Source organism: Camelus ferus, chromosome 5 (genome assembly GCF_009834535.1).
Source record: "Camelus ferus isolate YT-003-E chromosome 5, BCGSAC_Cfer_1.0, whole genome shotgun sequence".
NCBI classification, from domain to species: domain Eukaryota; kingdom Metazoa; phylum Chordata; class Mammalia; order Artiodactyla; family Camelidae; genus Camelus; species Camelus ferus.
The window spans coordinates 80,691,457-80,712,981 of record NC_045700.1 but is presented as its reverse complement, the minus strand read 5'-3'; the positions used below and the strand labels follow the sequence as shown (position 1 = coordinate 80,712,981).

General features: G+C 50.1%; 2 protein-coding genes across 9 annotated transcripts; one reads left to right on the top strand and one right to left on the bottom strand.

Moving 5' to 3' along the window:
* Positions 1–435: 435 nt before the first annotated feature.
* Positions 436–4,352, bottom strand: LOC102516038 (mitochondrial chaperone BCS1). 2 transcript variants are annotated; one of them, XM_006186840.3, is made up of 8 exons: positions 4,216–4,352; positions 2,600–2,968; positions 2,359–2,498; positions 1,958–2,152; positions 1,620–1,683; positions 1,218–1,387; positions 883–1,000; positions 436–734 (listed from the first exon to the last, which is right to left on the bottom strand). In XM_006186840.3, the coding sequence occupies exons 2-8, from the start codon at positions 2,917–2,919 to the stop codon at positions 482–484; spliced, it is 1,260 nt and encodes a 419-aa protein (XP_006186902.2). In that variant the 5' UTR covers positions 2,920–2,968; positions 4,216–4,352; the 3' UTR covers positions 436–481. The 2 variants fall into 2 exon arrangements, with proteins under 2 accessions (XP_006186902.2, XP_032336150.1); XM_032480259.1 differs by lacking the exon at positions 4,216–4,352 and adding an exon at positions 3,908–4,146.
* An 82-nt stretch (positions 4,353–4,434) lies between these two features.
* ZNF142 (zinc finger protein 142) lies at positions 4,435–20,947 on the top strand. 7 transcript variants are annotated; one of them, XM_032480239.1, is made up of 10 exons: positions 4,436–4,592; positions 4,827–5,010; positions 6,576–6,889; positions 8,975–9,574; positions 10,630–10,794; positions 11,636–12,460; positions 14,747–14,924; positions 15,671–18,602; positions 19,230–19,335; positions 20,265–20,947. In XM_032480239.1, the coding sequence occupies exons 3-10, from the start codon at positions 6,610–6,612 to the stop codon at positions 20,732–20,734; spliced, it is 5,556 nt and encodes a 1,851-aa protein (XP_032336130.1). In that variant the 5' UTR covers positions 4,436–4,592; positions 4,827–5,010; positions 6,576–6,609; the 3' UTR covers positions 20,735–20,947. The 7 variants fall into 7 exon arrangements, with proteins under 7 accessions (XP_032336132.1, XP_032336130.1, XP_014416522.2 ...); XM_032480241.1 differs by lacking the exon at positions 10,630–10,794 and having other exon boundaries at positions 4,435–4,592; XM_014561036.2 differs by lacking the exon at positions 4,827–5,010.
* The last annotated feature ends 578 nt before the right edge of the window (positions 20,948–21,525 follow it).

The following is a 21,525-nucleotide window of genomic DNA, read 5'->3' as shown; positions in this document are numbered from 1 at the left end:
TAACCTGTGAAGTATGGCTTTCTTTCTAAAGTCCTAGCAAAACTGGAGGATGGCAGAGCAGCCCCCACTTGCTCTCAAGTGTGTTCTCCCAAGAGATTTGGGTCTAGGTAAAGAGGGGTCTGACATCTCAGTCAGCATAATGGGTTTCAAGGAAAACTAGTGGGTGCCAACATTTAAGCAGACGCAGGACACCCTGCCACATAACCCGCTGTGCATATGCCCACAGCTGTGTGTCTAATTTGAATACATTCAGGTGGAGGATGGTACTTTCCTGTTTACTAGTGTCTCTTCTCCCTCCTTTCTCTTAGGTGGGCTATGCTCCCAGTATTTGCGTATGTGGACATCTGATTGCCTCTGTAGGCATCTGCATTACAGCCTCTGCTTTTCACTAAAGTACCAATACAGGGAGGCAGGAAGGGAGATCAGAGACCAGAGTAGAATGGCAGGTGTTTATTGGGGAAAGTTGAGCACAGCCTGGTTGTCACCTCTTCAGAGACTCAGCATTATGAATTGCCCCTGCAGGGTCATTTTTATATAGCATGAAGTAGCCCTGCACCTGGGCAGGACTGATCTGAGTTGTAGCTTGAAGGACACAGTCTGCAAAGGTCTTGGCCAGGGAAGGTGCTTCCCCTGGATAGAACCTCTGGAACATCTGGGTCAGCTGCCAGTGTGAGCAGTGGCCCACATACTCCTTCAGGTCTACTCGCCCAGGGCGTATCAGGGCAGGGTCGAGCCTAAGAGGAGAAGGCAGCAAAAGCAGAGTCACGAGCAGCAGTACTACTGGCACCCCAAAAATGATGGTCCCTCTGAACCTCCTGATCCTCCCAAGGTACTGGGGGGGTGGGGTCTTGCCTCACAGTCTGAGAGTACTTCACTCCTTACCTGTCAACGTGGTTGGTGGTCATGAACACGATGCGTGCCTCAGTGGAAGCCACACCATCCAAGGCGTTGAGCAGTCCACTGAAGGTGAGACGACCTAGACCTTGGTACTTCACAGGGTCTGGAGGAAGGCAGAGAGAAAGAAGCATGGGTGGCCATAGCTCTACTTAAAATCAGCATCCCTTTCTCCTCCCCACCCATGTCCCTCTACTTATCAGTGCCTTTTGTGGGCTCTTGTTGCTAACCCAGGCATCCTCCATCAGCTCTCTGGATTTCTACTTTTTTCCGCTGTTCCTCATTTGGAAACATTCCCCCTTCCCTCGACCCCTCCCACTTACTCTCCGCAGCCAGGTCTCGACTGAGAAAGGCAGCATCCACATCCTCCAGGAGCACCAAGCTCTGCTGTGGGGCCACGCTCAGCAGGTGGTTGAGCCGGTCATCAGAGAGGCTGGAGTCTGTGAGGCTCAGCAGGCAGATGCTGTGCTGCAGTTCCCCAGCCAGGGCTGTGCTATGGAGGAGGGATGACAGGTAATCAGCAACCTGGGAACCGGCCTTGTGCCCAACTGCTTGTTCACTGTACTAGTTGGGTCTCAGAGGCCTAACGCTTCCACCACCCACCCTAATGTTCCACATGTCTCCTGTTTATCCCAATCCCTATTCCCCACGTTTCTTTCCCTTTCCAACACCATTGGCCCAGTTTTCTTCCAGTTTGAGGGTTTGAGAAGTTTGACTCTACTCACATGAAACTGCTCTTTCCGCAACCAGGGGGCCCATAAAGCAGGTAGCCACGTCTGTAGGGAATGCCTAGGAATACAGCCAGGATGATCATCAAGACCTAAAATGAATCATGCATTCTGTCCCAGATGTCCACATTGATTCCCAGTCCTGCTCCCTGGAGGCCTGATGACCTTGGCATTGGAAAAAGTCATTCCCGTAGGTAACTTTTCATTCCTCTTCATCTATGGGAATTAGGCTAGAGCTTTATATTCACCCCACCTGGCCACAGAGACCAGCCTGTTTCCTCCTGCTCTGATACCACATCAAAAACAGCCTGGCCAAGACCCCTGCTGTTTCTCACCTCTGTCAGTGTACCACTTGGGGTTGTCGATGAATTCCTGGATGTCTCTGACAATTCGGTCAGCCAGACCCTGTTCTAGAACCACAGAACTCAGTGGACGCCGGCGACGTGGATAGCCAAAGGGACGCCATTCAGAACCCACAGCTGTGTACATCACTGTCTTCCCTTCCTCCTGCTGCAAGGCTAGCTCTCGAGCTGGGAGTAGGGAGATGAAACAAAGCCAATGATTCTTTTTGACATGCAACATGGCAGAGCTGTGCCAAAACAGCTTCCCCCAGCTCCCTGCTCCTATGGGCTCAGATCCTCCTCCACCTCCTCTCCAAGATTCTCTTCTTTTGATGTCAGATACCCCATCCCTGCAACTCCCCTCCCCCATAAAGGCTGCCTGTGCCATCCCACACCTTCCTCCAGGATGTTGAAGAAAACCTTTCGGTCAGTGCCCAGAGCCGTGAAGGTGACAGACTCCCAAGGAGTTCCCGTCTGCAGGTCTATCATCTGCATCTCTCGGCTCCGAACCACTCGGATCCATTTCCCTTGATACCTGAATAAGAATGGTCAAAATGAGGTGAATGAACGGGTCAAACCCACCTCCCCTCATTCTCCTTTTCTACTCTCAGAGCCCTCCCTGGCTCCCATCCTTACCAAATAAAGTGGTTTCCAGGGCTGGGGACAAATTCAAACTTGGTGGAGATGCGGCCACTCTCATGCTGAAGGTATGAAGTCTCCACACTGAGATGCTGAGTACGGGTACTGTGGCGGGTGAGCCAGCTAAGCAACCAGGCATAGCTTCGGTCTCGAGCAGGGACTTCCAATGTGATCATGTAATGGCGCCGGAAGGCCACCAGGCCCAGTTGGAGGCCCTTCCGAGCCAGGGCCAGGGCTGTGCCCACACCCACCAGCCCAAATCCAGCCCCAAAGTAGGGATTGTCCTTCAGGGCCAGAACAAAGTCTGAGAGAGGCATCTTGAAAGGAAAACACTGAACATTACAGGCCTTGAGGCATTTTCAAAACCTGGGGATGGGAGCAGTGGAGATGGGATAAAGCACAAGATTACTTTAGAAACTGTACTCCGAAATTCCTCCCCAACCTGCCCCCTCCCTCCTACAGAAGCTGAGAGCAGGAAGGACAGGTCAGCAACAAAGTGTGCTTTACTATCCTCCCTTTATGGGGTAGGGCTGATGTTGGAATGCAGGGGATGGGACTCCGGACAACTCATCCCATTTCATCTTTCATTATCCTGTTCATACCTGTTTCTGCCAGACAACTATGTCTGGAGATTTCTTAAACCTGAGAGAACAATGTAACCGCCTTCACATCAGCATAGTGGGTGGGCAAAATTATTTTTTGTGGTCGCTGGGACCGGCTGAGATAGAAAGCTGCCCACTGTCCAGAGTTAGCAGGGGATGAAGAAGCTACTCTCTTCTGTCAGTAACCCCATGCCTTGTTAACATGAGTCATGTCCTTCACATATCCTCTACATGCACACTTCTTGATGTCCTGTTTAGCCCTTTATTACCTGCCACCTAAACTATGTCTTCAAAGTTAATTTTGGTTCTTGGAGTGGCATCTTAGTGGGTCTCTACCTCTTGCTTCACCAAAGTGCTCTACAGGGGTCCAGATCTTTCTTCATAAAGATCTGCTTCAATCCAATCACTTTCTCTACTCCAACAACTCCAGTGGCTGGCTCTCAACAGGGCCTTTAGTTAGGTTAAAAAAAAAATCCTCTGCTTCCACAACAGGGCACCCATCTACCTTTAATGGCTTAGCTCCTCATACTGTCTGTTGAACAAATATGCAAACACCTCCCTCTTCCTTGCTCAGGCATTTCTCTTGACTCTGATCAGAATGCTTATTCTAATTTATTCCCTCCATTCTCTCCAACCGAAGTCCTACCTATCTCCTACTTCCACCGTGGAGATTTTCCCAAATTCCACCCTCCAAAAAATGTACCAGGCCTGATTCCAGGCTGTAAGATCCCGAGGGGTAGGAGGTGAAATCGTTCGCAGCACAACTCCCTCGCCCTCTGCCACTTTGCTCTACGACTAGCACGCAGGGTGGTAAACTGACAGCAGTGACCTCCGCTGAGGCTAAATAGGATCCAGAATTTCAAATTTTTCTATCCATGGAAGGCCACAGACAAAGTTCTTCCCGCTCCCGGTCTTTGTTGGATGCCCAGAACCCCTCCCGAACCCCCTCCACAACCCAGCTCGCGCCTCCAGCATCGTGCTTCGGAGTAATCTGTCACTCCGCCCCCTTACCTCCATGACTCTCTGGCCCTCCCTCTCGATGGTTTCACCCTTCCGCTCTTGAGGGAAGCGCCACTCGGCCCTGCCCCGAGTCCTTTCATCTACTTCCCGCCACACCCACCAAGAAGTCCATGCCACTCTGCTCCACAACTCTCGATGGTACTCCTTGAGGCTTCGCGGCAGGGGGTGTTGAGGGTTGAGAAGGGAGACGATAAAGAGAACCATAGAGTACACCTCCAGCCTGGTAGAGAAAGAGAGAGCGTCCTCCATGTGCCCACTGTCCTAGAGGCGGCTGGGCCGGAGGCGGTCGCACAAAGGGAGTCCCTGGAGGCCGCTCCAGCTGCTGGTCGACCATAGAGATGCGGCTCCCGCCCGCCGTGGGCCGGGAGGTAAGTGAGCGGCTGCAGTTTGGGAACTGGTAGGGAGTGCGGGTGGAGCAGGCCTGAGGCAAAAGTTTCTCGAGCCCCAGGATGAGGGTGCGCCTGGGCGGTAGGAACGCTTGGGACAAGTGCTGAAGGGAGCACGCCAACGAGCGGGGCCCCGGCGCATCACATCAGCCGCCCGGGTGCCTTAGTCGCGTCACTGCTCTGGACCCCGCCCGCTTATCCGCTGCCTCTCCTCAGGACCATAATCACGATGCTGCTCCATCCCAAGCCTGGCAGGTTACAAAACGGCTTTCCTATTCTTCCGCTCTTGTGATTCCCGCTCCCGCCCAACGATGTGGACGCTGTCATCGCCTCCACTTTACAGATGGGAAAGCTAAGGCCCAGAGAAGCGAGGTGACTTTTATCTGTCCAGGGCCACGCGGTGAGTCAGAGCCCACAGACAGGTTTAAACGCGGGTACCTTGGTCCCCAGGCCGGGTCTCCTTTCCCCAGGCCTTTTCTGCCTAAATGTGTCCTTTCTCTTCCTCAGTGCCCTTGCCCCTAGATAAGCTCATTTCTTCTCTTGGCCCCACTGTCTCCCACTTCACCCCGCCTTCCAGCCGCTGAAGGTTCTCAGTCTAGACATACCTCGCCTTCCTTGGTTCTCACCAAGGCAAATATACTGCCCGAGCTGGAAGATTCCTGAGAGCAGCTATAATATTTAGTAAGTGGAGGCTGCGGTTCCTGGAGAATCCTCTGAGGGCAGAAGGGCACTGCCCTGCCAGCTTCTGAATCCCCGTGTTCTGAGGTTTTGAGTTGCAGAATTCTCACCTGCAACCTAATTTCCTAGCCTGAGGCCCTTAATCGACCTCCGTGACTCAGTTTCAAGAACTGATTACTGTTGTTCTTATTAATTATCAATTTCTCAGCTTAAACTAATTTTAGCCATGTATAACAGAATATGCAATTTAGTTGACATTTGTTTCTCAGTTTTGTTCCAGTGTTCAATGTGAGGCCATAATAAATGAGTTTGAAATTTCTCCAGATGTGATACTTTATGTGTAAGAAACCACGGTTTGATATCTTACTAAAATCCTAGCTTTACTTTGATGCATCTCTGTGTCCATAGTTCTTCACTAGAATTCCCTTGTTTGTCTAACTGGTATAGACCATTGGTGGTTTGTGTTTAGTGAAGTGATAATGTCAACAAACTCAAAAAGCTCCAGGTCTAGGGAGGGAGACTGATAAGTAAACAACAGTGCAGTGTGAAACAGTTTCTGACAGAGCTGTGTACAAGGTGCCGTTAGGAACTCAGAGAGAGAGACTTAGATAAACAGTGTCAGGAAGCCATCATAGTGGAAGTGACATTTGTGCAGGTTCTTAAAGGATAGTTCTAAGTCGGTTAGCCAGACAAGAAAGATGGCAAAGGCAAAAAGGCCCAGCAAGCCGAGAGAGAGGAAGGTGAAAGGATGTGGAAGCCAAAGAGAACGTGGTGAATCTGGGGAGTGGCAAATAATTGGTATGACTGGTTCAGAGATCTGTTGCAGGGAGAAGTGGAAGATGAATCTGGAAGGTCAGCAGGGGCCAGATTATCATGAAGGAAGGGCTTTGAGCTCAGGAATAGAGAGATCATAAAATGTTAAGAGGGAAAGGGACCTCTGAGATCCCTTGACCCTAGCCAGTGTTATTGCAGATAAGAAAACTGAGATCTAGGTTGCTTAATGATTTGACCAAGGTCACTTAGCTTCGAGAAACATAACCTGCAGTCTTTAATATGTTGGCCATATTTCTTGTCTCTTTCCTGTATTGACCCCTAATGTCATTTTTATGCTTTTTGTTCTAAACTTTGCCATAAAAAGAACACTTCTAGGTTAACTAGGTGTGGCATGCTGCCATACAAGGAAATGCTTAACTGGGCAGGCACTGGGCTCTGTACCCACACCAACTAGGAAGAAAGTGAGAGATCTAATTATATTTTGTTTGGTTTTTCTTCTGGTTGGTTTATCAGCACTTCGGAGGCCATAGCACACAAGTTGGTGGTGATGACAGAGCCCGTGTTGGACTCACAGCCAGCCAACAGCACTGGAGAGATGGATGGACTGTGCCCTGAGCTATTGCTGATCCCCCCACCTCTCTCTAACCGTGGACTCCTGGAGCCTGTCCAGAGTCCCTGTCCTTCTGGAAACCCTCCACCTTTGCCTGCTGACCCAGGCTGCCTGCTGGTAGAGACCACAGCAACTGAAGAGGACACAGGGAATATGGAGATCATTGTGGAAGCAGTAGCTGGAAACCTGTCCCCCAGTGCTCCTGGAGAGACCCCAGGTACAAACACAGTTGCTAGCAGGCCAGTGGGACAAGCAGCCCTGAGTTTTTGTCTGTGCTATTTTTGATCCTTGTATATAAATATGATGAAGACACGAGGTAGCATCCTATTTTTATACTTAGAGATGTTGTAATTTGATTTGCAGTTGGTGAATGTTGATTGAAGGCTGACGAGGTGGTGCACAACCTTGTACCAAGCTCTTGGCAGTCTATCCCTGCGAGGGCTTCACGTCTGCTAGGCGGTAATCCAGAAAGGAAGACTTTTCTGACACCTCTGCCCAATTCTTACTCCTATAGTCCTCAGGGATTCTTTCCTCCATATTGACCTCCCACCCAGGAACTACAGCCAGGGATTAGGCAAAAGGCCCAGCCTCTCTCCACCACCCAGGGCTTGGCAGGACTTCCTAGAAGTAATCTTGGTATCCCCTGCTGTAGTTTCTTTTAAATAACGTACTTAACTCATTCAAGGCATGTCGTTGAGAGTAGGAGTTGGACCTTTATATTTATGTTAGAAGAAAGATTCTCCCCTTTCTACACCTTTTTATTTTTAGGTAATGTTCCTATTTTTCAACTGCCATCTTCCAGCTACAGTTGTACCAGCCTTCCTTGGAAGTATACAGAGAATACTGGGAAGATTAGCTAATTTGATCATATGATATTTCTAAGCTTTGATGTGGTGAAAGAAATAATAAATTAAGAAGAAACCTGGAAAAACATTTATAATATATAAGAAAGAGTATCTTTAAAATTCAGAGAACTCCACAATAAAAAAAAAAGTTTTTTTAAAAGAAGGAAAAAGAAATCTACATTCAATTCAATAAAGAAGTAAAAAGTCAACAACCGTAAGGAAGCTTAATCTCACTAATATGCAAATTCCAGTTAAAAGTAACTATGAGATGCCAGTTTTGTTTCTTGACTTTGGCAAAAATTAAGCATTATTTATAAAACTACTGTTGGTGAGGCTGTAGGGGAACAGATACTATCTTACAGTTTATGGAGAGTATAAATTAGTGTAATCTTTTGAAGGTCAGTTTATCTATGTAACAAATTTTAAAATATGTGTTCTCTGACTCAGTAATTCTGCTTCTAGGGATCTGTCATATAGAAAGACTCATACGCATGCACAAGATTACGGGGATAATGCAGCTTTATTTATAATGATTGGAAACAACGCAGTAGTCCATCAGTAAGAGCAAAATTTCATTTTGATTTATCCATACGCGTACCATGAACTGGACAAAAAAAAAAATATGAGGTAGATAAAAATATCTTTGCTGTATAGCAGATGGAAAAAAAGCTAAGTGCAGAAAAATGACCCCCCCAAAGCCTAAAAGGATCTAGACCAAACTATGTGTGTGAGGATTGGGGATGATTATTCTTTATATATGTCTGTATCATTTGAATTGTTGCACTGAATTTTTATTTAAACAAAAAGATAATAAAGAGAAAAAGGACCACCAGAATAAACATGGGGCAAACCTGGGCTCTACCGTTACTAAGCAGATTGGCCTTAACGTCGCAGAATCCTAGGTCCCTCTTCCCAAAGAACAGTTGGAGGACCAGGCTAGAGTGTTTCCTAAGCCTTTCTTTGTCAAGGTCCTCCCTATTGCTTAAGAAATGACAACAATTATTTTGAATGTGATTTGGCCTCCATTGTATGAATTACTATGCCTTTGAAAATCTCTTCACAGAATATAAAAGTAATACTTTGTCATTTATATTGCAAATATTACCCCCAGATTGTCATTTTCTTCTTTTGGAAGTTTCTAAGTTTTTATTTGGACAAAATATATTGTCTTAAAGCTTTCTGGATTTGGTTAATGCTTTTTACGTTTACTTAACAAATAATTATCAAGTACCTACTTGTGCCAAGTATTATGTAAGGTATTGGGAATCCAAACACATGTGCAAGATAGACTGTCCCTGACATTAAGGGGCTTACAGTCCAAGTGTAGAACCAGACTTAAGTCCATCTCCACTCCGTGAATATTAAAAGATTCACCTACATTTTCTACTGGTAACTAACTCCTATGAGTCTCGTTCCATCTGATTCTGTGCCTTTCTCTGTCGGTCCTCTGCCTGCAGGTGTCCTGGTAAAGGTGGTGGAGGTGTACTTCTGTGAGCGCTGTGAGCAGAGCTTCGCAGAGCCCGCTCTGCTGGCCCTGCACCAGTGCGCTGAGACCCTTATACAGCCTGTGCATGGCCTCTCTAGCCCCCCGTGCTCTGTAGAGCTGCCCCCCAGCAACCTCACTCTTCCTGGCCCTCTACAGGGCCAGAGCCCACCAAATAGCCCCCTTCCATGCCCTGTGTGTAGACAGGAGTTTGCCCAACCCCAGGCCCTGAAGAGCCACTTCAAGATTCACCGGGGCACTCCCGACACCTTCTCCTGCCCAGAGTCTGGCTGTGTGTTCTCCGCTCAAGATCGCAAGGGTCTACAGCACCACCTGAGGCAGACCCACAGAGCACTTCCTGTGCCCTGTTCTTTCCGGGGCTGCCCCCTGGTCTTCGGGAGCCAGCAGGGCATGGAGCTGCACCGGCAGGCCCATTACCCTTTCCACTGCAACCATTGCAGCTTCGTGGGCTCCAACATCAAACTCTTCCGGCAGCATCAGCGGAGCCATGGAGCCGGGACACAGGGAGGACTGTCTGCTGTTCAGGGTCTTCCGTCCCAGGAGCTGCTGCCAGGTATGAGGCCAAGGGCCCAGCAGCCTTGAGGAGAGGCAGTTGTTTCTAGTGCTGTGAATATGTGCATGAATACGAGAGAATCCAGAGTAATGGCTCAGAAGGACAGAATTACTGGCTGACACGGAAAGGCTTCTAGAAATCCTGGACTGGTCAGAATATATGAGACAAAGAGGAAGTCTTTTTGACAGTGAATGAAGTTTGGCTTAGACTGCACTGTGGCCTTGAAGTTACTTAACCAATATTTTCCTCTGATCATTTTGTAACTTTCTGAGGGCAGAAGCTAAAATGCCCATCAGTGGCTGTAGCCACTGGTAGAATGCCTATAAACTCCTGTTAGGGCAAGTGGGATTGGGCAGGAGAAGCTGGGGTTATTTTAAAAAGAAACCTTCAAGGAAGATAGTGCTTCAGTGATTCTTACTCTTCTTCATCTCTTAAAAAGGGCATGGGGTAAGCAGAGGAGCAGGGGGAAATAGAAAAAACAGGATTCTGATGAGAGAATTTGGCTTGCTGAGACTCATTTGTGCTCTGATGCAAAGAGAAGATTCCTCTTCTGCAAAAAAAGTCATACGTTTTTGCCTTACTGAAGCAGCTGCCTCTGTTGAGGGATAGAAGGGATGGATTTGAAGGTAGAAGGTGTGCCCCTGAATTGCTGAGTTGGGTTTTTCAGTAAAAGTTTAGAGGTCAGGGTTTGTTCACCTGTACTAAGCCACCAGTCATTGGCTCCGGTGATCTGAGCTAGGAAGTATAGTCTCATCTGTCTAGTCTCTACCTCTCTGCCCCCTCCCCCTCTCCAGTGACCTCAGGGCTCTTACCTTCAGGGGGTCTGAGGTTGGTGTTATCTGAAGTTTGATTTACTTTAGGTTGGAGCATTACTGACCGCTGAGCTCCTGGTCTTCCTGTCTTTGTCTTGAGTGGGAATAAATTTATATACTTTACAACCCAAGATGCCCTTATGCCACCTAGTTGGAAGTGATTCTTCTAGCCAGTAAGAGCAGAAGTACAAGCACTCAGCACTGCATTGGCTCCTCTAGTCATCAAGTTTTATGTGTCTGCAGCTCCCAGACTGTCCCCAGGAGAGGGAGAGCCTTCAGAGGAAGCAGGAACACCCATGCCTGGGCAGGATTCAGCTGAAGAGGAGGACGTAGAGGAAGAAGAGAGTGGCAGCCAGAAGAACTCTCAGAAAGCCCTGGGGAAAGGCCAGGGGGCTCAGCAATTGGAGGGTAATGATATGATGGATAGGGAGGAATGGACTGTGGGGGCCTGGCATCGAGGCACTAAGATTTGGTTTTCTGACCTTTGGTTCAGATCCTTCAGTTCTTAACATTCCACTTCAACATGTCTAGTGGGAAAATGATAAATGGGTACAGTCTCTGGTAACACAGGGTAGGAGTAAATAGAGTCTGCTTTCAGAGCTGGTGTTTCTCAGGCAGGAAGCTGTCTTGTCTGATACTGAGCCCTCTAAGATTGTTTTTCTGAATCTTTGCTTCCCAGTTTTCCATCTCAGTAGAATGACATTTGAATCCCATCCCACTGGGGAGCATATTTACTGTCAGGTGACTAGGAAAGATCTGATTGTATTTATTACCAACTCTCTATAAACCCAAACTCAGTGAGACAGTGTTTGGAAGTAGGAGTACTTGACCTTCTCTTCCTTCTCCTCTGCTCACGCCCTGTGGGGTTCTTTTCCTTCCGACCAACCCTACTGATCCTTCTGCCCGTCCCTGTGGTCAAGGGCAGGAAGAACAGATTGCTCCATCTGGATTGCTCTTTTCAGCTTCTCTAGATAAAGCCTCAGGAATAATGGGTGTCTGGGGCAGTACTTCACTCAGACCACAGCAAGTTCTGAGAAGTCCTTGTGACTTTGTTTCTCTAAATACTTGAATGTCTTGTCTCTTCTTTAAGACTATAATGTTTGAGATGCTATTGTTTGGTTTCCTGAAGAGAAAGGAGCAAGGCCATGCAAGTTTTGTCTGGGCTAATCGTGGTTCTCCCATTATCTGGCCAACCCCTGACCTATCAAAGAATCTCACTCTTAGCCCTCTCTGCCTTTTCCTCCCGCAGGGGATGCAGCTTCTGGCACCGAGTCTCTCTTCAAGACCCACATGTGTCCAGAATGCAAGCGCTGCTTCAAGAAGCGGACCCATCTGGTGGAGCACCTACATCTTCACTTCCCAGACCCCAGTCTCCAGTGCCCCAACTGCCAAAAGTTCTTCACTAGTAAGAGCAAGCTCAAGACCCACCTGCTGCGGGAGCTGGGCCAGAAGGCCCACCGCTGCCCACTGTGCCATTACAGCGCAGTGGAGAGGAATGCACTCAACCGCCACATGGCCAGCATGCATGAGGACATTTCCAACTTCTACTCAGATACCTATGCCTGTCCTGTCTGCCGTGAGGAGTTCCGCCTCAGCCAGGCCCTTAAGGAGCACCTCAAGAGCCACACCGCAGCAGCAGCAGCAGAGCCGCTGTCCCTCCACTGCTTTCAGGAGGGCTGCAGCTATGCGGCACCTGACCGGAAGGCCTTCGTAAAGCACCTGAAGGAGACCCACGGGGTGCGGGCCGTGGAGTGCCGCCATCACTCGTGTCCCATGCTCTTTGCCACGGCGGAAGCCATGGAGTCCCACCACAAAAGCCACTATGCCTTCCACTGCCCCCACTGCGACTTCGCCTGCTCCAACAAGCACCTGTTCCGCAAACACAAGAAGCAGGGCCACCCTGGCAGTGAAGAGCTGCGCTGCACCTTCTGCCCCTTTGCCACCTTCAACCCGGTGGCCTACCAGGACCACGTGGGCAAGATGCATGCTCACGAGAAGATCCACCAGTGCCCTGAGTGCAACTTTGCCACTGCCCACAAGAGGGTGCTTATCCGCCACATGCTGCTGCATACCGGTGAGATGTCTTCCCTCCACCCCTGCAGTCATGTAATAATGGTGATGATGGTGATGATGATGGCAAATGGGAGCTTTTACTGTGTACCAGACACAGGGAGGGCTTTGCATACACTACATAGGTCTCATTTGGCCTGCTAGTCCTAGAAGTAAGTCTAGTATTTGCAGTTCACAGATGAACCTTGAGTGTCACTCAGCTCATAAAGGGATCAGGCTACAACTTGAATCCAGGCAGTCTGATCCAGAGCCTGTGCTCTAACCACTGTGCTGTTATGCCTCACCTCTAAGGCCCTGTCCAGTTCTGCCCACCCTTAGGCGGGCTTGGGAGGGTCAACATCCAGCCTATTAAAGCAAAGAAACCCAGACCAGGACAGATACCTTCCTTGGCATTTCAAGTTTTGGGATATGCTGTGAGAGATGGGGTGAGGGGACTGAGCCATCCACATACTTCATAGCCTTGGCAGCCATGACACTGAAACGATCACTTCTGGTGACCAGGAAGTTGCACGTGTTTCAACTCAGACTCTTAATTGGTTACCAGCATCACTGATGCTTCAAATAAAAACCAGACCAGGCTTCCTGCTATAGCGTCATCCCATTTGTGATCGTGATATCAGCATCGGTAGATTGACAAGACAAAAATCTAATCAAAGATTCTTCAGTTTGTGGAAACAGTTTTTAGGCAGCTTTTGACAAAGCCATTGTTGTTGCCGTTAAACAGTTCCTTTCTATACAGACTTTAGTCACAAAGTCTCATTTTTCTGAGGCCTTTCTTGAAACCTCACATCTATACAGACATACTTTCTTTTATTGCACTTCACTTTATTGTGCTTAGCAATTTTATAAATTGAAGGTTTGTGGCAACCGTGTGTTGTCAGATGACGGTTAGCACTTTTTAGCAATAAAGCATTTTTAAATTAAGGTATGTACATTGTTTTGTTAGACATAATGCTTTTTAAAAAATTTTTGTTTTGGGGGGATAATTAGGTTTATTTATTTATTATTTTTCATTTTTTATTTAATGGATGTGCTGGGGATCAAACCCTTGACCTCGTGCATGCTAGGTGTGCGCTCTACCACTAAGCTATACCCTCCCCCCAGACACAATGCTATTGCACACTTAATAGACTACAGTATAGTGTTTGAACATAACTTTTATGGGTACTGGGAAACCAAAAAATTTGTGTGACTCTGTGTTGTGCTGTTTGCTTTATTGCAGTGGTCTGGAACTGCAGTCTCCAAGGTGTGCTTGTGTAGCACTTTATAATTTACAGTTCTTTCATATGTATTATCTCATTTAATCTATAATAACAATCTTATAAAGAAGGCAGGTAAAGGTGAGAAACCCTGAACATTTAAATGGCCTGTTTCACACAGCTAGTATCAGAACCAGAGCCAGAACACCATGTTGCTTGCCTTTGACGATAGGGAGAGGGGTTGGGAGGGAGGGCAGGGATAACAGGGAAGGGTCCTGAAGGAACATGGCCCCAGCCTCTCTTCTCAGTGCCAGGTCTTGACCAACTACAGGGACAGCTTGTCCTTGAGTCCTTGCTGGGCACCGCTGAGGACTCTGAGACATGTCATAAATGAGTGGGCCAGCACTTCATATCAACCATGTGAGGTCAGTATTTTTGTTTCCCCCTTTTTGGAAACCAGGAAACTGAGACTTAGAGGGGTTAAATGACCTACCCAAGGCCACACAGTAGTAAGCTGGGGTTTGAACCAATGCTTAATAGCTCTCTGGTTTCTCTGTGCCTCAGCTCCTTCCTCTGTAAAATGGGGTAATCATAACCCTTATCTCATAGGGCTGTTGTGAGGATTCAGTAAGAGGTGGCATTTTTATAAAGTGCTCAAGTGCCTGGCACTTAGTACTATATAAATGTTGGCTATTACTACCTTTATTACTGTGTTGGACTTCAGAGTCAGAGTTGTTAACCACTGTGTTGTATTGCCTAATTTTTTCTCCATCTCTTCCACAAAACTGGAAGGAATTGGGCTAAGTGGAGCAGTTAGCCATTAGTGCCAATAAGCTGTGTAACAAATCCAGAATGGACTTTAAAGCTAGTTTTGAAAAGCTAGATCTTCAGTTCCCCACTTCATTGGTGTTGGGGTGGAGGGGCAGACATCTGAGACTGGCCATGAAGCAGCATTGACTGTTGTGATCAGCATCTCAGCTTTCACTCCTGCTGGGCACCAGGGTGAGCTTGCTGGGGAAAGTGGTCTGTCCACTCACTCGATCCATGTCTGACCTTTGTTCTCTCCCCTCTCCCCTCCACCCCCACATAAGGCGAGAAACCGCACAAGTGTGAGCTGTGCGACTTCACCTGCCGAGACGTGAGCTACCTATCCAAGCACATGCTGACCCACTCCAACACCAAGGATTACATGTGCACTGAATGTGGTTATGTCACCAAGTGGAAGCACTACCTCAGTGTGCACATGCGGAAACACGCAGGGGACCTCAGGTATGAGCACTCGCATGCCTCCGGCCCTATCCTAAGAACCCAGTGCTAAGCTCGCCTCCTCTCGAAGTCAACTTCTGGCCCCGTTGCTCTTCTAGCCCCGGAGAGACTCTTCGTAACGCCCCTCTCTGCTCCTGTCATCTTGGCTCCACTGCCTGTAGCTGACCTCTGTGCATGTGGCCCAGTCTGCATGGTGAGAGCTCTCTGGGCTCAAGGAAGGGAGTGTAGACCCAGAGTAGAGGCCCAGAGACTAAGGTATCACCTGAGCTCTCAGAGTCCAGTCCTGGTGAAGTAGATGGACTATACTTGTGGCCCGAATCCAGGCCACTGCCAAATCCAGGCAAGTTCCCCTCTGATCTGTGGGCATAGCTGGCTAGGGGGTTTCTTAGCTTTCATGCCTCCACGGGAGGTTGGAAACTAGGCACAGAAACCTGCCCCGTGGGGCTGTAGCCATGTCAGCTCCTCGAAAGTCCACAGAGGGTTGCTGATTCACGATATCTTCCCTTTAAAAAGCAATGTAGAATAGGGGATAGAACACAAGCTCAAGTCTCTGCTTGGCGTTATTAACTTTTGTGCTTTGGTCTCCTCACTTAAGAAATAGAGATACCTATTTCATAGGGTAGTGGAAAAGACAAATTAGATAATGCATGTGCAATATTGAGTGTAGAGCCTGGCCCATAGTATGTATTTATTTAGTGACTGGTAGTTGCTGTGACTGATATACAGTTGTGACCTTCCCTCCTAACCAGATACCAGTGCAACCAGTGCTCTTATCGCTGCCACCGGGCTGATCAGCTGAGTAGCCACAAGCTGCGGCACCAGGGCAAGTCCCTGATGTGTGAAGTGTGTGCCTTTGCTTGCAAGCGGAAGTATGAGCTGCAGAAGCACATGGCTTCCCAGCACCACCCCGGAACGCCAGCCCCGCTCTACCCCTGCCGCTACTGCAGCTACCAGAGCCGCCACAAGCAGGCGCTGCTGAGCCACGAGAACTGTAAGCATACCCGCCTCCGCGAGTTCCGCTGCGCCCTCTGTGACTACCGCACCTTCAGCAACACCACCCTCTTCTTCCACAAGCGCAAGGTCCATGGTTATGTGCCTGGGGACCAGGTCTGGCAGCTCCGCTGTGCCAGCCAGGAGCCAGAGGAGGCCACACAGTGCCCAACACCCTCACCAGACTCAGAGCGGTCAAGACAGCTGTCTGCCCAGCCTGAGGGGCCAGACCATGACCCTGGGACTGTGGTGGACCCCACCTTGGACCAGGCCCTGCCAGAGGTCAGCGAGGAAGACAGTGCCAGGAGACAGGACAGCAATGAGGTTTCCCAAGGGGATGACCTGGTTGGCAGCCCCAGTCCAGCGGCGGTGGATGAAGGCAGCTGCACACTACACTTAGAGGCCCTGGGAGTGGAGCTGGAACCTGTGGCCGACCCACCCCTTGAGGAGATCACTGAAACTGCCCCTGTGGAGTTCAGGCCCCTGGATCCCTCTGGGCCCCTGAGCCTAGAAGGGCCAGATGGAACTTTGACAGAGTTGTCTACCTTTGAAAGTGCTGGAACTTCTGGCATGAGTGTTGAAGAAGAGCCCATTCTGGAAAAGCCAGTCTCTGAGCCCCCTAGAAATCCTCCTTCCTCAGAGGAGCCCCCTAACAGCTGGGTGGGAACCTTGAAGGCAACTCCACCCACTGAGACAGCACCCCTGCCCCAGTTCCCTGAATCAGAGTCATTACTCAAGGCCCTAAGGAGGCAGGACAAAGAACAGGCAGAGGCGCTGGTGTTGGAGGGGCGGGTTCAGATGGTAGTGATACAGGGAGAGGGGCGGGCTTTCCGCTGCCCACACTGCCCTTTCATCACCCGCCGGGAGAAGGCCCTGAATCTGCACTCCAGGACTGGGTGCCAGGGCCGCCGAGAGCCCCTGCTGTGTCCTGAGTGTGGGGCCAACTTCAAGCAACAGCGTGGCCTCAGCACCCACCTGCTGAAGAAGTGCCCTGTTCTGCTCAGAAAGAACAAGGGCTTGCCCAGACCAGATTCACCCATCCCTCTGAATCCTCTGCCCTCAGACACACAGGCCTCAGAGGATGCAGAAGGTGGGAAGCCTCCACCTGCACCATTAGAAGTAGAGGTTTTGCTCGCAAAAGATTCTCCTTCTGAGCTTCCTGGAGAGCCAGAAAAGACAGAAGAGCCTCGTGCCACTCTCTCTGGCTCCACAGCCCTTCCTGCAGTAAACTCCTCACCCACAGAGGCCCCTGAGAAGTTCCGCTTTGAGCAGGGCAAATTTCACTGCAACTCCTGCATGTTCCTTTGTTCTCGGCTCTCCTCCATTACCTCTCATGTGGCTGAAGGCTGCCGGGGTGGCCGTGGTTGGGGAGGAAAGCAAGGAGCCTCCCAGACCCAGCCTGTTGTGTCCCCGCTAAGCAGCAGGGACTCTGCTCCCCTAAGCAGTGGAGATACAGAGTGTGGCCCTGGTGATGGAGATACAGCTCTGGTTCCAAAGCAGAAGGGGGCTCGCTTCTCCTGCCCCACGTGCCCCTTTAGCTGCCAGCAGGAGCGGGCTCTGAGGACTCACCAGACCCGGGGCTGCCCCCTTGAGCCGTCTGGAGAGCTGCACTGTGGCCTCTGCCCGTTCAGTGCTCCTGCTGCTGCTGCCCTGAGGCTCCACCAGAAGCGGAGGCACCCCACTGCAGCCCCAGCCCGCAGCCCCCGGCCCCCTCTTCAATGTGGGGACTGTGGCTTCACCTGTAAACAGAGCCGGTGCCTACAGCAGCACCGGCGGCTCAAGCATGAGGGAGTGAAGCCACATCAGTGCCCTTTCTGTGACTTTTCCACCACCAGGCGGTACCGGTTGGAAGCTCACCAGTCCCGACACACAGGTGTTGGCCGCATCCCTTGTAGCTCCTGTCCCCAGACATTTGGTACCAACTCAAAACTGCGCTTGCACCGGCTGAGGGTACATGACAAAACACCCACCCACTTCTGTCCTCTCTGTGACTATAGTGGCTACCTTCGCCATGACATCACTCGCCATGTCAACAGCTGCCACCAGGGCACCCCAGCCTTTGCCTGCCCCCAGTGTGAGGCCCAGTTCAGCTCTGAGACGGCACTCAAGCAGCATGCTCTGCGCCGGCATCCCGAGCCGACACCGCAAGCCCCTGGCTCTCCCACAGAGGCCACCGAGGGCCCCCTGCACTGCTCCCGCTGTGGGTTGCTGTGCCCCAGCCCCGCCAGCCTGCGAGGCCACACCCGGAAACAGCACCCACGGCTTGAATGTGGGGCCTGTCAGGAGGCCTTCCCCAGCCGGCCAGCACTGGATGAGCACCGGAGGCAGCAGCATTTCAGCCACCGCTGCCAGCTCTGTGACTTTGCTGCCCGGGAGCGGGCAGGCCTGGTGAAGCACTACTTGGAACAGCATGAGGAGACTTCAGCAGCAGCAGCAGCCTCAGCTGAGGATGGAGATGCTGGCCAGCCCCCCTTGCACTGCCCCTTTTGTGACTTTGCGTGCCGCCATCAGCTGGTGCTGGACCACCACGTGAAAGGGCATGGGGGTACCCGGCTCTACAAGTGCACTGACTGTGCTTACAGCACCAAGAACCGGCAGAAGATCACCTGGCATAGCCGCATCCACACTGGGGAAAAGCCTTACCGTTGTCACCTCTGTCCCTATGCCTGTGCTGACCCTTCTCGCCTCAAGGTAAGGTCAGGGAGCAGGGCCAGAAATGGAAGAAATGCAGGTTGTGGAATTAAACTACCTGGGTTCTCTAATCCTGACTCTTCCAAATATTAGCTTTATGACCTTGGTCAAGTCCCTTAATATCTCCATGCCTCAGCTTCCTCATCTGTAAAAAGGGGATAATACTTCATAGGGTTGTTGCAAAGATAAAATTCCATAATATGTGCTTGGCATGTGATAAAAGTGTATAATAGGTTGGGGATAATCTAGATAACAGCTAGCACTTATTGAGCACTTATGCTGTATGCCAGACACTAATCCTTTCAAAAATACGATATAGTAACTTTTACAGTTTCCCATTTTACAGATTAATAAACTGAGAATTAGGGGTTAGGCACCCAACGACAGCTAATAAGGGCAGAGCTGAGAGAGGACAGACCTGCGGGTAGACCAAATGGGTTAGGGTGGTACCAGAGTAACTGGCCTAGGGGACATGATTGGCAATGGGGGAACATGGGTAGGATCAGAACAGGGAACAGAATTATCTGCCAGCAGTTTCTCTGCCTGCTTGCCCTGTTTCCACATCCAGTGTGTACCAAGGGGTGCGCATTTTTTGGGTATATTCTTTGCTCTTTCAAACTCCTCCAGTACCATATGCGGATTCACAAGGAGGAACGGAAGTATCTCTGCCCTGATTGTGGCTACAAGTGCAAGTGGGTCAACCAGCTCAAGTACCACATGACCAAGCACACAGGTGAGTCTGCGTGGTTTTGACAGGCCCAAGGGCTTCCCCTGTTCCCTGGCACACCCAGCCTCTATGAGGTGGTGTATATCTTTACTCAGATTCGGGCGCACAGCAGTGTTCACCTTAAGGATAGCAGGTAGGCTAAGAAGCCAGAATAGCTTCCCAATCCACTGAAAACCCATCTGAATCAACCTGAGAGTCTGGGCACATGTACTTTGCAAAAGCTTCTGGGGAGATTGTGGCACAAGGCCACCCACCTCTTGTTGAGAACCTCCCAACTCAAACATGAGTGACTGAGCAGGTCTACCTGCACAGGCGGGATGAAACTGTCATGAGTAAGGAGAAAGTAGAGGGGTTCACCTATTTTAACTTATCCTTTTTTTCCCTTCTGGGTACCAAGTCCATGGACCACAGGTTCTCAGAAATGGGTTCATGATGATATGCTGTGATTTTTGCATATGGTCCCGCATGTAAAGGAATTAACCAGATGTATTTCAAGGCCTTCTGTATCTATGAATACTACTTCTTTCACCTTTACCCGTTCCCTCTTAAGCATCTTTTTGTACTTCTTGAGTTGAACAAAGAGTTGTGTTTAAATAGATTCCCATTTCCATGAGTACTCCATGACCAAAAGGGGATCGGAATTCCCCTTGTAGAAACCTCATCATATTTGAGTATTTATCACCATCAGGTGGCTACTTAGGGGTCCAGTTAGTTACCAGCATCCATTGAGCACTCACTGTATACTAAAGGGGCTGTGTTGGGAGAAGGACACACCAGTGTCAGACAGGACTGGAACATTCCAAAGACATAGTCTTCATTCACTTTGCTGCTTATATTCTTCATGTCCCAGGATCACAGTGACTCTTCTGATCCACAGATCCTTGTTCCACCTCCTTCAGTGGTGATTTGTCCCCTGTCCTTGCCCTGTCCTACAGGACTGAAGCCATACCAGTGCCCTGAGTGTGAGTACTGTACCAATCGGGCTGACGCACTGCGAGTGCACCAGGAGACGCGCCACCGGGAAGCTCGGGCCTTCATGTGTGAGCAGTGCGGCAAGGCATTCAAGACGCGCTTCCTACTGCGCACCCACCTCCGCAAGCACAGCGAGGCCAAGCCCTATGTGTGCAACGTGTGCCACCGCGCTTTCCGCTGGGCCGCGGGCCTCCGCCATCACGCCCTCACCCACACCGACCGCCACCCCTTCTTCTGCCGCCTCTGCAGCTACAAGGCCAAGCAGAAATTCCAGGTGGTCAAGCACGTGCGCAGGCACCACCCTGACCAGGCTGACCCAAACCAAGGCGTGGGCAAAGACCCCACCACCCCCACGGTGCACCTGCATGATGTGCAGTTGGAGGACCCCAGCCCTCCTGCTCCTGCTGCTCCCCAAACTGGACCTGAGGGCTGAGAGTGGCTTCCCTGCCCACCCCCCCCCCCCACCATTCCCCAAACTTCCCAGACAAGAAGAGGGTGTGAGCCAAGATGTGCAGACTGGAACCAGAGCTAGCCTGAGGAGCTCAGAGCAGAAGGAAGGGCTGGCGTCAGGGTGTCAGAGAGGCTGGAACCCTCCTGGGACTCTGGATGTAGTACTTGGAAGTTGATATAAAAGACATGGACCACATGTTGATTTCTTGTTGAGGCGCACTGTGTTTTTAACCTCAGTTTAATTTCTCCACCGTCATTCCACCGAAGTCCCTAGCTGTAAGAGCTTGCTTTTACCCGTTTCTTCTCTTTCCTTCCTACTATGTCAAGTCCTGTTTTCTTTCAGCGTTCTCAAAACAGTTGTATCTAACTGCATGTGCTGTTGTGCCCACTGCTCTGTAAAGCATGGTAAAATGACAGTAGCTTGTACAGATTCGTCCAAGTCCCTGACTTAACATTGCCAAACTGTCATTTCAGTCTGCCCTGTGCTCTCTTAGACCTGTCTCTCCTTTGTCTCCTTCCATCTTCACTGAGGGACTGATTCTGAAACAGGCCCAGGTCTGCCTCCTCTCTCCTTGAGCCTCTCTCAGCCCTTGTCCTGCTCCCTATTGCCAAGCCCTTTTGTCTACCTGTAGAGGGAGGATTGCCACCCACTAAGCTTCCTCCTCCTGGAAGCAGCTTTGATTCAACATCCATCCTCCGACTGGCTCAGCAGCAGCACTATAGTTAAAGCACAAGGACAGGGTGAAATACAGACAGTTGGGGAGGTAAATCTCT

Excerpts from the sequence above, each read along its gene's own strand:
- LOC102516038 (XM_006186840.3), bottom strand. The coding sequence starts at position 2,919 with ATGCCTCTCTCAGACTTTGTTCTGGCCCTGAAGGACAATCCCTACTTT. Across the intron at positions 2,153-2,358 it reads CTTCAACATCCTGGAGGAAG|CTCGAGAGCTAGCCTTGCAG; the intron begins GTGTGGGATGGC and ends CCCTACTCCCAG. Across the intron at positions 1,388-1,619 it reads TGCGGAAAGAGCAGTTTCAT|CACAGCCCTGGCTGGGGAAC; the intron begins GTGAGTAGAGTC and ends CCTCCTCCATAG.
- ZNF142 (XM_014561036.2), top strand. The coding sequence starts at position 6,610 with ATGACAGAGCCCGTGTTGGACTCACAGCCAGCCAACAGCACTGGAGAG. Across the intron at positions 6,890-8,974 it reads TGCTCCTGGAGAGACCCCAG|GTGTCCTGGTAAAGGTGGTG; the intron begins GTACAAACACAG and ends CTCTGCCTGCAG. Across the intron at positions 9,575-10,629 it reads GTCCCAGGAGCTGCTGCCAG|CTCCCAGACTGTCCCCAGGA; the intron begins GTATGAGGCCAA and ends ATGTGTCTGCAG.